Raw genomic sequence first — 16472 nt, forward strand, 5'->3', positions numbered from 1 at the left:
CCCACCTTATAGTCTTTTGTGTCTCTTTTGGAAAGGGAGAGGAGGGTGTGGAGAAAAGTTAAAAAAAAGACTATGCAGTAACCGCACACAGACATAAAACTCTGGGAGGGGATGAAATGGGTTTCCTTTCCTGCTGGGGTCTTGCACACACACCGCGAGTCTAGCTTGTCAATCAGGGTAAATGGAGCGATCTGCTCCCCTCGCCTGCACCCACAGGTTGTAAAGTCATTAATTGCTCTCCAACCAGGTTTCACCAAGCTCTCCCTTGATGCGTTTCTGCTGTAGCTCTGCTGAAGAATGGCTGCCAGGGACCGGGCTCTCGGCAACAGGTCTGCTGCGGTTTTCACCTATTCTGTGCTGCTCTTTCTGTGGCGAGCCGGGGCACACGGCTATCCGGTAAGTTTATCTTCATATCTCGCACACCAGCTTTGGTGATTTTCGCTCCCCTTCTCTCTCGGCTCTCTTGCAACTTGAGGAGGCAGCCTGTTTTGAAGAGGGGACAGCTTCAAGGCTGCTCTGATGTGAGATCGTCTCACACGTGTTTGTGTGAGGTGGGGAGCAAACATTTGCTTTTTGTTGACCTGACTCGCTGCTTTGTTTTGTAAATACTTTTTTTGGACGTGTAATCATAAACAGCGCCCTGCGAGTCAACTGGCTTTCTAAAAAAAATGTTTAAGTGGCCTTGATTGTTTTGCATTTTCCGGATTTGTGGGAGAATTTTTGTTTTCGTCTAGCGGAAAGAAGTGTTTTAAAAACGCATTGGAGAATACGTAAATTGAACTGTCCACTTAGACAAGAGTTGGGATGTGTGTTGTGCGCTTAGACAGACGCGGCTGGTTACCCCAACTTTGACTGCCCAGTTAAACTGAACCAGCCCGATTTTAAATGCTAATATGCGTTTTCTTTTTTAAACGCCGCTGTTCCCAAAATCAGACTCCCATCTCTCTCTCTCACACACACACGCGGCAGCTGTTTGGTGCCTTCAAATAAAATAGCCCTGCCACAAGATTGACACCCAGAAATTAAATTTGCACACACACGCACACGCCGACAAAAGGAAACTACTGCAAATGCTGAATCAAGGTTTCTTTAAGCTCCCCACTAACCCCCCCCCCCACACCTGACATTGCCAGTGATATGAGAAATCAGGGCTTTTTTTTCATGCCCAAGGTGGGAATTTCAGTTGGAAACATGACACAAGGAATTGGAATGAGTGTTTCCTGTAAAAGACAAGGTGCGGGGTTGAATTCGGCAGATTCATTTGTTGGGTAAAATGAATGAAACGGAGATTTTGTTTGCATATTTATATGATTATACATGAGGGAGGGTGAAGACTGTGTGACCCAGTCCTTTTTACTCCCTCTCTCTCTGAATGTCGAGATGGAAAGGGGGTGGGGTCGCTGTGTGGAAGCAGTGAAAGGCTGGCGAGGGCAGCCCCCTCTGTTCTTGCTTGTCTAGACTAAAGGAGAGGCACATTAATTTTGCCTCAAACTGAAGCCTTTCATCTGGCCCTGGTTCGGGGCCGTGTTAATGCTCTGGCACATCACGTGGGATTTGTTTTGTCTTTGGCCGGCACTTGAGAGCTGCCAAACCCGAGGGGAGAAGCGATTACTGCGGGAGGGAGGGGAATTCTCTCTCTCTCTGTGTGTGTGTGTGTTAGAGAGAGACTATTCAACCCCAGAGCTTTCTGATCTAACAAGAGCTGAGTCGCAAGCACTCAAAAGCCGCAAGATTTCTTTTCCCTCCAAATCTTTTGGCTCCTTATTAAAAAAAAAATTCAAAATTGGGCATCATTAGCTGAAACGATTAGCTAAACATTTCCCCTGGAAGAAAGAAATCTTTTGAAGGATTGTTTTGCCGCGGCGCTTTTGTGTTTCTGTTGCTCTTGCGGTTTTCCCACAGCCGCTGGGCGCTCAGATCACACAGCAATCACTGACCTCCTCTGCGTGCAAACTCTCCCAGCTCAGCCCGGACGTCCCCAACATTACACAGGAGCCCACAGAATAGAGCAGCAATAACTGCTCCCGACGCCTTCAGGTGGAGAGACGGGAGGTTAACAGATGGCAGATCAACCGTGCGAGAGACGCTCCCTGATTAAAGATTTTTTTAAAAAGCACAACTTGTACAGAGAATGAGGACAGACTTACGTTACACATGGCACGGTTGGGGTCTGGGATGCACTGCCTGGACGTTTGCTGAGGCAGGGTCAATAGAGGTATTGAAAGGGGAATTAGACAATGCGCAGGGGATGCAGGAGAGTGGTATTGTGTGTGAGGTTGGTCGGACAGGATGGCCTAATGCTGCCGTGTAATAATTCTGTGATTCTGCCAGTTACATGCAGTACGCGCATTAGCATTCAGATCACACCCGTCACTCAGATTAAAGACAAAAAAAGACAAAATCCTGCTGGAAATCTAAAATAAAATCTGAAAGTGCTGGAGAAACTCAGCAGGTCTGGCAGCCTCTGCGGAGAGAGAAACTTTCCAGTCCAGACTGACTCTTCTTACAACAGCCCAACCTGCTGTCTGTGCTCCACTGGAGCTTCTTGCTATCCTCATTTAATAGTTTCAGGATAATTCCACACTCCTTCTTCCTTACATGTGATCTAGCCTGCCATTGAATGCCAATATGCTCATTTCAGCTACACTTTTGAGATTAAGTAGGTTCTTCTCAAACCCCCATCCAATTTCATGATTGTCAGATTTTAGGTTTGCTCTTCTGCCCAAGTGAAAACATTCTGTCTATCGTTACTTTCTCAAAGCTTTCCATAACTTTGAAAACTGTTATTAGGTCATCCACTAACCTTTCTTCAAGAGAATAGACACATCTTATTTTTCAGATGGACGTGATGTTGCATTTCTGGTACAATCTTTTTACATATATTTTTGCTCTTCTCTCATGCCTTAATCCTTCATAGAATATAGCAACCATATGTTACTCGAAGTACCATATATAGTCAAACCAAAGTTTGCTACACTTTAGCAGAACTTAGCTACTTTTCAGTTCAGTCATTCCAGAAATAAATCCTATTACTTGGTTTGTGTTTTGATAGGAATAACCTGTGCTTTTTTTTAGTGAGTTGTGTGAATGTATCTTTCTTTCTGTATATTTTTAAAATTCCATTTTCTCAGTAATACAAACCATAATGCTCTTGCAAAAATATTATTCCTTCTTATCTGTGCGGAAATCTATTTGCTAAATATATGTCTGATGTACACATTTATTAATACTTTCTTGCAATTTCTTGTTGCTCTCCTCAGCACAGACTGTCTCACCTATTTGGTGGCTTCTGCGAATTGCTACAATGTTTTTTTGTTTCTGAAGTCTAAATCAGTAATATAGATTGTTAAGTGGGTCCAACACTGTTCTTTTGTGACCTCCCTCCTTCCCACTTTTCTTTCCAGTACTTCTCCATGTTGAACAGTAAGTGTAACATGGGCACTGAATGCAATCTGGATGGGAGACTTCAATGACCTCTGCACAAAGTAACTTGTTAGGTAGTGACCACACTGGTTAGGTATCTGCCAGACAGGGCCAGTGGCAGCTGTTGCGAGAGAGCCAACAAGAGTCAAAAAAACCTACTTGTTCTGCACTGTTGTAGATGCATCTGCCCATGAATGCTAATAGGACTTACCACTGCACAGTTAATAAAATAGCCAGGTCTTCATATTTGGGCAACTCCCAGCAAGTAGTGCGGCATGTTTTGATGAAATACTGTTTTTGTAACTGTTTTGTAAGGTGCAAGCCAGCAATCTGAATAATGTAAAATTCAGGGAATAGACAGTTTCACACTGTTGCTACATTTGACTGTTCCAAAATATTGGTTATTTTCATTACAGTCTTGAAACAAGGGCAGGGTTTGTGAGATTTTCAATAGTCACTCAGAACAGTTCAAGGATGACTGAAGTCAATTTGGTCTGTTGATGCTTACAGTCAGAAAGAGAAAATTGTTGCCTTCAGTCAGTTAGGTACTTAGGAGCAGGTTCCATCCCAAACAGTTGCTTCTGTCGTAGGTTCCAAGTCATTAGGAATCAGGAGAAGTCTGTGGGGCTGGAAGGTGCCACTAAATCTTAGGGTTGGGAGAAGACCTGGAGCTGTGGAGGCTCAGAAGAAGATGTGTGCCATTGATAGTTCAGTGCAATTGACAGCAAGGTTATAAGAGGTCCACAAGATTAGAACTTGGAGAAACAGAGCAGCAGTACTTGCTTGGTGAGGCTGGCAGTCCGGAGAAAAGCTAAAATTTTGTCTGTGAAGAGGTGCTAATGTGCAGTGTCCAGAATCCAGTGGAATGCAGTCTGATTGGGAGAGTGAACAGCATAGCATGAGCATTCATTGAGGCAGTCAGTGACAGAGGGCCTTTTGAGGGAATTCTGAAGCCAGATCTTTAGCAGGGAAGAAATTCAATCCTTTGTAAAGTTTTGATGACCCTGAGTGTCAGTAGTCTCTGGGGAAATTGCTAAAAATCTTTGGATCAAAAACGGATATTGCTGGAGAATCTCAGTACGTCTGGCAGCATCTATGGAGAGAAATCACTTAATGTTTCAGATCCAGTGACCCTTCTTCAGAGGACCCAAGATGTTAACTCTGCTTTCCCTCTATAGATGCTGCCGGACCTGCTGAGTTTTTCCAGCAATTTCTGATTTTGTTTCTGATTTCCAGCATCCGCAGTTCTTTGGTCATTTTGTTTCTGTGATGTTTTGCCTTCCATTGCTGTGGAGCTAGCTGGCCCCACTTTCCAACTTTTAATCCTTCACTGCCCCCCCACCAATTCTAGAATTCAGGTACCAGATTCAAGCATTTTTACACATTTGATTTCCAGGAGGCCATTGCATGGCAATCTAATGTTTATGTCTGACAGGGTGTCTGGACCTGCAGCCTGCACATCACTATCTTTGAATATCACATTAACTCATTTGAACTGGTTGAGGTTTGAAACTTGTTTTAGTCCCTTTGATCTCCCAGTGGGTAACTGTTTATACGTAATTAGGATGTTTATTGTGGTGCCTGCTGTGGGGTATGTTCCCTTCGCTTTTCCCTTCATTTTGGGAATGAGTCTTCCACTTTTCTTGGAACGCTACTGCCCTCAGGTGTATTCACCTAATGACATACACCCTTGTAGATCTTCTGCTAAGTTAGACCTCACCCTCACTTTCTCATGCAGTGTCTGAGAACCTCATTGGTGCTTCCTCAAATTCACCATAAGAAGTATCTGCTATCCAGATCTCTCGCTCTGTCCTGTCATCTTCTCTGGTCCTTTCTTGCCACCTTGTAGGGTTATTGGCCTAACTCCAGTCTCCTTCTCACTCCTTTGGGTTCTGTTCTGACCATTTCTCAATGAGGGCTGGACTTCAGCCCTGTTTCATTCAAGTGATCCTCTGGAGTCACACCAAACCTCACTAAGTGGGTTCTGAAATCCTCCTGATTGCCAGCCTCTTTGCTGCTTCCTGCTGATACAATTCAAATTACCCACTTTGAGGCACTTTGGCCCTCACGGGTTTTACAGCCCCCTACGGGGCATGTGAATGTCTTTTGATTCTTGCTCTTCTCCCACTTGCTGCTGGCTTTCTCCAGTCTTTCCAGTATCTCTGGATTGTCCTTTTCTGATTGAAGGAGATATAGAGTTATAGAGACGCACAGTACGGAAACAGACCCTCTGGTCCAACTGGTCCATGCTGACCAGATATCCTAAATTAATCTAGTCCCATTTGCCAACATTTGGCCCATATCCCTCTAAACCCTTCTTGTTCATATACCCATCCAGATGCCTTTTAGGTGTTGTAATTGTTCCAGCCTCCACCATTTCCCCAGGCAGTTCATTCCATTCACGCATCACCCTCTGTGTGAAAATGTTGCCCTTGGGTCCCTTTTAAATCTTTCCCCTTTAATCTTAAACCTATGCCCTCTAATTTTGGACTCCCCTACTCTAGGGAAAAGTCCTTGACTGTTCACCCTATCTGTGCCTCTCTTGATTTTATAAACCTCTATAGGTTACCCCTCAATCTCCAACACTCCAGGGAAATTAGCCCAAGTCTATTCAGCCTCTTCCTTTAGCTCAAACCCTCTAACCCTGGCAACATTCTTGTAAGTTTTTCTGAACACTTTCAAATTTCATAACATCTTTGCCAATTTTCAAGACAGACAGGGTGAGAGTGCTTAGGCACCAAATGCTGGGTCAAAGGTGAATTGCGCCATGCCATTGGTGCTTGCAGATCTTAGATGGGTGTCTCAGGGATGGGAAATTAGTGGCAATGACTTAAAAGGAGGTGGATCCTGGCTATAAGCTTCCTGACTTCAAAGGTGCTATGGGAGAAGGGGAGCATTGCATCATTATTTATCATGTAAAAGTGTGATGATGGAGTCATAGAGTCACACAGCACTGAAAAACAGAATCGGAAGTGATGCCAACCATCCCATCAAACCAAGGCATATAAATAGTGAGTGGGACAGAACACCAACGCTTCACCAGAGATGCACTGACGATGTTACCTAGCAGGATGACGAAACGTCTGCAACCAAACACACCAGCTCGGCGAGCAAGTCTACAACCTCACTGTGAGATTTTGACTGATTGGTTTCAGCTCTAGATATTTTGCCACCTGTTTTGCAATTTCTGTTTTGCTGGCTTTCATGTAGAGCTCCACCTCAAAGTACATAGCTACCCCTTTTAGTTATTCAGAGATTTCTTTTCTTAGTTTTTTCTGAGATGCATTGTGTTGTTCTACAAAATCATGAACAACAAGTGGACTAGAGCAATAGTTAAATCCAGAACATATATCAGTAGCTCAAGTGGAATGTTATAACACTTGAATCATTCATGAAAGAGCATTGACCTGAAAAGTTAAACCTGTGTTCCTCTCCACAACTGATGTCTGATTTCCAGAATTTCTGTTCAGATGTATTTGCGTTAGGTTTTATAAGAACATAAGGAATAGGAGCAGAAGCGCAGAACAGGACATTCATCCCTTAAAGCCTCCCTTTCATTCCATAGGATCACATAATTTCCAACCTCAAAAATCAAATATCCTTTTCTACCTCCAATATTTCTTTGACTAAACAATCACCTGAAAGGAAGGCAGCATTTATGGTGTAGTGAAATTTTTTAAAAAAAAAGTACCTCTGAATTTTCTCCCAGATTTTCTTAGCATCAGGTACTTTCAGAGAATCAATCTTTAGCTGCTGGGGACAGCCCTAGAGGATCCTGTGTAGAACTTACAGCTGGTCATTGTCTCACTGTGTGTACGCTGGTGTTTAAGCTGCATACTAGCTTGATTCGATATCAGCACTTCTTTCTGTGGACTGATAAGAGGCAGCTAACTTTCTGAGCCTCAGTGCTGCTCAAAAACAGATGGTGGAAATGCTTGTGAAAACATGATGGAAGAGAAAGGCCAGTTGACCTTTTTAAAGGTCACATGGGAATGCTGAGTTCTTTTACATTTTCTACAAGTTCAGACTTGCTGCCTGTGGATTGCGGATACAAAGAGATGTGGACACGCTGATCATTACTGGAGTCTTTTGTGCATGAGAGCTGTAGCACTCATATACATATAGCAGCATACTTTAACCTTGCTTAAACTGCCTTTCATTTTTGCTGCCTGCTGTGCCTCATTCTCCACTCAGTAAAAGAGTGATGTTGATAATAGTCACAAGTGATTCCTTCTGATCACATTGTTCTGTGATGCACTTGTTAATCCTGTTGTCTGTTATGGTTGTGGACATGCTTTTTTGCTTGTCAGCACCAGTATTGGAAGGCTATTCAGCTGGGTGTTTGGCTGCTTCAGTTTCTGGGCCTATGGCTATTGCTGTGGGTGTCCACTAGTCACACAGGACAGCTCCTCTTAGTGTCCATGGGACGTGCATGTAAAATGTGGCATTTTCACAATTCTACTTGGCAAAGACAATTTCCATCTTCAATTTGTCGATTTCTAAAGTGTTGTCTCCTTTTAAACCAAATGCTTTATCTTAGAAAGGTGCTATCTGTTGACATTGTCCAAACCATTATCTGTTTACTCAGTGTGGATTTCATCTGGTGTTCAAGTCTTTTCTGTTCTCCCCATGCTAGCAAATCCTTCTGCTATAATACAGTTACATTATAAGAAATGAGAACAGGAGTAGGCCCTTCAACCCGTCAAGTCTGCTTTGCCATTCAATAGGTTGATGGCTTATTTGACACTCCTCTCGTCCAATTTCTGGCCCTTTCCTCGTAACCCTTGATTCTCCTACTGATCTAGAGTCTTTCTATCTCAGCCTTGTGTATACATTCTGCTTCCAACAGCTCTCTGTGGCAAGGAGTCCCAAAGACTCTCAACTCTCTGAGAGAAGAAATTCCTCTTCATTTCAGTCTTAAATTGGCACCCCTTTATTCTGAGACTATGTGCGCTGGTCCTAGAGACTATCCCATGTGGGGAAGCATCCTCTCCATATTTACCCTGTCAAGCCCATTAAGAATCCTATATGTTTCAATGAGATCTCCTCTCATTCTTCTAAATTCCAATTTGTCGAGTCTCAGCTTGATTAGTCTTTGCTCGTAAGACAATGCCTCCATACCAGGGATCATCCTTGTGAACCTTCTCTGAACTGCCTTAAAATAAATGATATTTTTTCTTAAATAAAAGGACTAAAACTACTCACAGTACTCCAGATGTGATCTCACCTTTGTACAGCTGCAATAAGACTTCCCTACGCTTATGCTCCAACCCCCATGAAATAAGGGCCAAATTCCATTAGCTTTCCTGATTACCGACTGCCCATGTGCTAGCTTTCTGTGTTTCATGCACAAGTACACCTAAGTCTCTTTATGTTGCAGCTTTCTGCAGCTTTTCTCCATTTAAATAATGCTGTTCTTTTGTTCTCCGTTCCAAAGTGAACAACTTTGCATTTTACTGCATTATGTTCCATTAGACAATTTTCTGCCTACTTTCCTAACTTATCAATATCTCTCTGTAAACTATTTGTATTTCTCTCGCAACCTGCCTTTCCACCTATTTTAGTGTCCTCTGCAAATGTGGTTACAGTATGTTCCCTTTCTTCCTTCAAGTCATTAATATATATTGTAAACAGTTGCGGTCCAAGCATGATCCCTGTGGAACTCCACTGCTCATGGGTTACCAACTTGAAAAAGAACCCATTGTTCCCACTTGCTGTTTCCTGCCCATAAGCCAATTCTCTGTCCACACCAATATACTACCTCCAACACGGTGGGCTCTTATTTTATGACTTAATCTTTTGTGAGGTACCTTGTTGAATGTCTTCTGGAAATTTAAATACAATGCATCTACTGGTTCCGCTATACCCACTCTGGTTGAGACTTACTTGGAAAACTCTGATAATTGTGTCGGACACAATTTTCTTTTCATGAAGCTGTTCTGACTCTGCTTGATTAGATTATGATTTTCCAAGATATTCTCCTGTTACTTCCTAAATAATTGATTCCAGTACTTTTCCTGCCATAGATGTTAGGCTAATTGACTTGTAGTTACTCATTATCACATTAACACTTAGGGTTGTTGCAGTAACAGTTTTCCAATCCTTTGGCATTTCCCCAGAATACAGGGATATTTGGAAAATTACAACCAATGCACCCACTATCTCTGGAGCTACCTCTTCTTAGGATCCTAAAAAGGAGTATATTAGGCCAGGGGATCTAACTGCTTTTATCCCCATTACTTTGTCTAATATTATTTCTTTAGTGATGGTGATGGTGATGGTGAATGTACTTAATTCCTCCCCCATATTCTTTATGAATGTTCAAAGTATCTTCCACCATAATGACTGATATAAAATATCTGTTTAACTCCTCTGCCATTTCCTTATTCCGCAGATTCATTTTCTAAGGGGCCTATGTCCACTTTGATCTCTCACATCATTTTTATATATTTAAAGAAACTCTTATTGTCGGTTTTTATATTCTCAGTAATTTACCCTTGTAATTTATTTTCTCTGTCTTTATTAACTTTTCGGTCCTCCTTTGCTGGATTTTGTAATTATCTAAGTCTTTGGGACTATCGCTGACTTTTGTTTTCTTTATAGGCTTTTTTTTCAACTTAATATGCTCCTTAGCCTTAGAGTCATAGAGTCCTACAGCCCAACTTGCCAATGCCGAACAAAATGTCCATCCACGCTAAGCTCACGTCCTTGCACTTGGCCCATATCCTTCTAAACCTTTCCTATCCATGTATTCGTCCAAATGCCTTTTAAATATTGTTAATGTAACGTTCTTGGTTAGCCATCGTTGCTTTATTCCTATCATGGAATCTTTGGGTCTTTACTGGGATGTACTTTTGCTGAGAGTCATGAATTACCTCCTTAAATGTCTGCCACTGCTTGCTTACTACCATTCCTGATCTATCTGCCCAATCCACTTTAGCTAACTCTATCCTCATTTCATTGTAATTCCCCTTATTTAAATGAAATCCAGTTGTTTCTGACTCAAGGTTTTCACTGTTGAACTGAATATTAAATTCTATCTTCTGATCACTACCTCCCAGGGGATCCTTTATTTGGAGATCATTTATTGAACCTGCCTTATTGCCCATCACCAGATCCAAGATATCCTGCTCCCTGGCTGGTTTCATGACAAATTGCTCTAGGAAATTATCCCTTATGCTGTCAATGAATTTATTGTCATAGCTACTTTTCCCAATTTGATTAGCCCAATCAACACGAAGATTGAAGCCATCCATAATTATTGCTCTACTCATTTACATGCGCCTAATATTTGTTGGTTTATCGCCTTTCCCACAGAGTCCAACCAGGTGTTGTTCTTCTTCAAGTAAAAAAGCCCGTTCCCTTGAACAGTTGACATGTTCTTGAAGGTGCAGTTCCAAGGCATGGATGTACTTGTTGTGTTGGGAACAATTTGATTTATTGCTTGGTGTGTTCTTCATAATGTAGCATACGTCCAAGAAATCGATGTTGTGTTACAATGAGTACTTTGTACTTTAGAATGCTAGACAGTTTTCTTTTTGCCGGTAGGAGTCTCTCACCTACACTTTTGACAAGACCCTTGCAGCATTAAATTGTTTAGGATGTCAACCTTGATGTTGTCCTCTGTGTTGATCTCGTGAGAGATTGTCTCTTCTGATCAGATAGTTTTAAACCCCTATCTATAACCCTAGATATGCGACTCGCCAGAACACTAGTCCCAGTATGAGTCAGGTGGAGCCATCCCATCAGAACAGCTCCCTCCTTCCCCACTACTGGTGTCAATGTACCATGAATTCAAACCTATTTGTCCCGCATGGTATCTTTCTGTGCTGTGCCCCTCATTATGTGCCAAGCTTCTGTTTGAATGCAAGAGCCATGTGAATTCTGTTATTGCAGTGGTTTGTGCTTATAACGGATACAGCTTCTCCTTGTGTGCACATATGTCCCATGCTCCAACTTTGCCAATCCTACCTTTAAATTTATATTTCAATTGTGTACTTCTCTCCAGAGCCACCAGTTGGTTTTACAGTAGAGTTGACAGCAACACTGTTGTCAGGGTTGGCGCTGCTTTTTGGTCATTCCCTGCCAAACCTGCCTAATCTCCCCAGATCCACCAGCATTCGTGGAGTATTAGAGTCTTTTTCATTTCCCACATTGGTCAATGAGGAATGCGCTCGATTGAAATTAAAAAAAAAACACGTTCAGATGGTGACGGATTCTGCCTTAAATGTCGCATTGACTTCGGTTCTGCTGTTAATTCCCTTTCGAGACCCGAGCACTAACCTTCTCACCTGCTTGAAACGGTGAAGAATTCTTTTATCAATACTACCTTCAGGGGATCTTTTACTTCTATTCTGGTCTCCTATTAGTTTGAGGTAACCCAGCCTAATCCTTCATTGTTCAGTGCGGCTCACAAGCCCATGGTTTAGTTTTTGTTGTGCAATGACAATATGCAGTGTGTAGTATACCTCCTGTTTGGTGCTAGTCAGTGAACATTGTCCCGGGTTTGGGGTTGGGACATGTGAAAGAGACCTGACTAGGTTGGTGCACTTCAACTCCAATTGGTTATGGTGACTGTCTACCTTGTAGCAGCTTAACAGGGGCCTCAGGAGAACAGTGCTGGGACCAATCAGTCCACTTTCCTGCTTGGACATGAGAGAAGTTGCACAGGAACCAGTTGCAGCAGGAAATCAAAATACAGCAACTGGAAGCCCAGGGCCTGGAGTGATTTGCCAGACTTTGGTAGTAAGTTACATCTGAGGGGAAGATCTGGTGTTCACCTAGAGTCTAAAGATGGTTAAACCCCTCAGTTCAGACTTGTGATTTCTAAAGCATGCATACCAAGTATTTCACCACTTTGACTGCAGAAGGTGAACTTGTAGGTATATGATAATATGGCTTAAGATATGTTGGACCTGGAACTTACTGATGAGGAATGTGAGAATTAAAGGGATCTGCTTTATTTTCTGGGGCGTGTGTGTAGCGGGGCAGGAGTAGTATTGAACAGTATGAAAATATGAAAAATAGGAATTGATCATTTGGCCCTGCTAGTCTCCTTTACCATTCCACAAGATCATGGATGATCATTTATCGCAACTCCCACTTCCTTCAGTATGTCCATATCCCTTAATTCCCTTAGTATCTCAAAATCTATCAACCTCTGCTTTGAATATACGCAACGACTCAGCTCTGTGGCACACCACAGACTGGAAAGTCCTTGAGCAAAGAAATTTCTCCTCTCCTCAGTTCTTACCCTTAAGATCCTCACCACGACCCATATCAGAAAGTGTCTGCGGTGAATCTTCACCTGGTCTGTTGTAACCCCTGTGTAATTCAACTTGGCTGAAGTATAAAAAAAAGGTTGTGCAGTCTTCCCATTCTTTTAGGAATCCACTCTACACTTGCGACAGACCCGAAGTTTTTTTCACAAGTTGAAACTTAGTCAACATCATGCTTGTCCCTGTTCCTGGGCTCAGAGCAGCTTGGAAACGGGCAAGGACTTTACCTGAATGTGGAATATTCTCATATTGCCTGTTTATAAAAGGACACATTCTTTCTGCACTTTCTAGGCAACCTCAGACAGTTTAGGGGGAATTCTGTATGACTTGAGTAAAGGCTCTAAGACCCAAGCTGAGTTAAGCGACTCTGTCCTTGTGAAGTTAGTTGAGGAGGTTCATTGAATAAAAGCCCTGCCAGGAGGAGCAACAAAAGCTGACTTTCAAAGTCTTGAAACCACTATGTTGTATAAGATGATGGCGAGACTCTTCAGGCTAGCATTCCAGATCAAGCTGGTTGCAAAGGGCATCCTGGGGCCCTGCCTCTCAGTCCTGTAATTTGATTCCCTGGAAGATTTGCATGGATTTCAAATAAAGCTCGCAGATCTGGGTAGACCGCCCTTTAATGGCTCTACTGTGGTTAAGTGCAACACCTGATGCGATGTCAACCATACAAAGACTTTGCAACTGTCTGCGTCTTATGTGGTCGTCTGCATTGTAGGGTCCTGTTTCTGCACTGTCTATATTCAATGTCATTCAGAGCCTTTCATAGAACATAGAACATAGAACATAGAACATTACAGCGCAGTACAGGCCCTTCAGCCCTCGATGTTGCACCGACCTGTGAAACCAATCTGAAGCCCATCTAACCTAAACTATTCCATTATCATCCATATGTTTATCCAATGACCATTTAAATGCCCTTAAAGTGGGCGAGTCTACTATTTTTGCAGGCAGGGCATTCCACGCCCTTACTACTCTCTGAGTAAAGAACCTACCTCTGACATCTGTCCTATATCTATCACCCCTCAATTTAAAGCTATGTCCCCTCGTGCTAGCCATCACCATCCGAGGAAAAAGGCTCCCACTGTCCACCGTATCTAATCCTCTGATCATCTTGTATGTCTCTATCAAGTCACCTCTTAACCTTCTTCTCTCTAACGAAAACAGCCTCAAGACCCTCAGCCTTTCCTCATAAGACCTTCCCTCCATACCAGGCAACATCCTGGTAAATCTCCTCTGCACCCTTTCCAATGCTTCCACATCCTTGCTATAATGCGGTGACCAGAACTGTACGCAATACTCCAAGTGTGGCCGCACCACAGTTTTGTACAGCTGCAACATGACCTCATGGCTCCGAAACTCAATCCCTCTACCAATAAAACCTAACACACCGTACGCCTTCTTAACAACGCTATCAACCTGGGTGGCAACTTTCAGTGATCTATGCACATGGACACCGAGATCTTTCTGCTCATCCACACTACCAAGAATCTTACCATTAGCCCAGTACTCTGTATTCCTGTTACTCCTTCCAAAGTGAATCACCTCACACTTTTCCGCGTTAAACTCCATTTGCCACCTCTCAGCCCAGCTCTGCAGCTTATCTATGTCCCTCTGTAACCTGCAACATCCTTCCGCGCTATCCACAACTCCACCAACTTTGGTGTCATCCGCAAATTTACTAACCCATCCTTCTACGCCCTCATCCAGGTCATTTATAAAAATGGCAAACAGCAGTGGCCCCAAAACAGATCCTTGAGGTACACCACTAGTAACTGAACTCCAGGATGAACATTTCCCGTCAACCACCACCCTCTGTCTTCTTACAGCTAGCCAATTTCTGATCCAAACCGCTAAATCACCCTCAATGCCATGCCTCCGTATTTTCTGCAATAGCCTACCATGGGGAACCTTATCAAACGCTTTACTGAAATCCAAATACACCACATCAACCGCTTTACCCTCATCCACCTGTTTGGTCACCTTCTCGAAGAACTCACTAAGGTTTGTGAGGCACAACCTACCCTTCACAAAACCGTGTTGACTATCCCTAATCAAATTATTCCTTTCTAGATGATTATAAATCCTATCTCTTATAATCCTTTCCAACACTTTACCCACAACCGAAGTAAGGCTCACTGGTCTATAATTACCAGGGTTGTCTCTACTCCCCTTCTTGAACAAGGGGACAACATTTGCTAGTCTCCAGTCTTCTGGCACTATTCCTGAAGACAATGACGACATAAAGATCAAAGCCAAAGGCTCTGCAGTCTCCTCTCTAGCTTCCCAGAGAATCCTAGGATAAATCCCATCCGGCCCAGGGGACTTATCTATTTTCACACTTTCCAGAATTGCTAACACCTCCTCCTTATGAACCTCAATCCCCTCTAGTCTAATAGCCTGTATCTCAGTATTCTCCTCGACTACATTATCTTTTTCCTGCGTGAATACTGATGAAAAATATTCATTTAGCACCTCTCCTATCTCTTCAGGCTCCACGCACAACTTCCCACTACTGTCCTTGACCAGCCCCAATCTTACTCTAGTCATTCTTTTATTCCTAACATACCTATAGAAAGCTTTAGGGTTTTCCTTGATCCTACCTGCTAAAGACTTCTCATGTCCCCTCCTGGCTCTTCTTAGCTCTCTCTTTAGGTCCTTCCTGGCTAACTTGTAACTCTCAAGCGCCCTAACTGAGCCTTCACGCCTCATCTCTACATAAGCCTCCTTCTTCCTCTTGACAAGAGATTCAACTTCTTTAGTAAACCACGGTTCCCTCGCTCGACCACTTCCTCCCTGCCTGACAGGTACATACTTCTCAAAGACACGCAGTAGCTGTTCCTTGAACAAGCTCCACATTTCAATTGTGCCCACCCCCTGCAGTTTCCTTCTCCATCCTATGCATCCTAAATCTTGCCTCATCGCCTCATAATTGCCTTTCCCCCAGCTATAACTCTTGCCCTGCGGTATATACCGATCCCTTTCCATCGCTAAAGTAAACGTAACCGAATTGTGGTCACTATCACCAAAGTGCTCACCTACCTCCAAATTTAACACCTGGCCTGGTTCATTACCCAGTACCAAATCCAATGTGGCCTCGCCTCTTGTTGGCCTATCTACATACTGTGTCAGGAAACCCTCCTGCACACATTGGACAAAAACTGACCCATCTGAAGTACTCGAACTATAGCGTTTCCAGTCAATATTTGGAAAGTTAAAGTCCCCCATAACAACTACCCTGTTACTTTCGCTCCTATCCAGAATCATCTTTGCAATCTTTTCCTCTACATCTCTGGAACTTTTCGGAGGCCTATAGAAAACTCCCAACAGGGTGACCTCTCCTTTCCTGGTTCTAACCTCAGCCCATACTACCTCAGTAGACGAGTTGTCATCAAACGTCCTTTCTGCCACCGTAATACTGTCCTTCACTAACAATGCCACACCTCCCCCTCTTTTACCACCTTCCCTGATCTTACTGAAACATCTAAACCCCGGAACCTGCAACAACCATTCCTGTCCCTGCTCTATCCATGTCTCCGAAATAGCCACAACATCGAAGTCCCAGGTACCAACCCATGCTGCAAGTTCACCCACCTTATTCCGGATGCTCCTGGCATTGAAGTAGACGCACTTCAAACCACCTTCCTGCCTGCCGGTACACTCCTGCAACCTTGAAACCTTATTTATGACCTCACTACTCTCAACCTCCTGTATACTGGAGCTTCAATTCAGGTTCCCACCCCCCTGTTGAATAAATGCTCCTGAAGAGCA

General features: G+C 43.2%; 1 protein-coding gene across 1 annotated transcript in view; it reads left to right on the plus strand.

The window, feature by feature from the left end:
* Window positions 1-297: 297 nt before the first annotated feature.
* Window positions 298-16472, plus strand: part of si:ch211-267e7.3 (ADAMTS-like protein 2) — a 109414-nt gene continuing 93239 nt past the window's right edge. The window contains exon 1 of the mRNA XM_048602316.1: window positions 298-396. Within this exon, the coding sequence (XP_048458273.1) occupies window positions 298-396 (99 nt within the window). The remainder of the gene's footprint in view (window positions 397-16472) is intronic.

This window comes from Rhincodon typus, chromosome 10 (assembly GCF_021869965.1).
Source record: "Rhincodon typus isolate 14 chromosome 10, sRhiTyp1.1, whole genome shotgun sequence".
Taxonomy (NCBI): Eukaryota; Metazoa; Chordata; class Chondrichthyes; order Orectolobiformes; family Rhincodontidae; genus Rhincodon; species Rhincodon typus.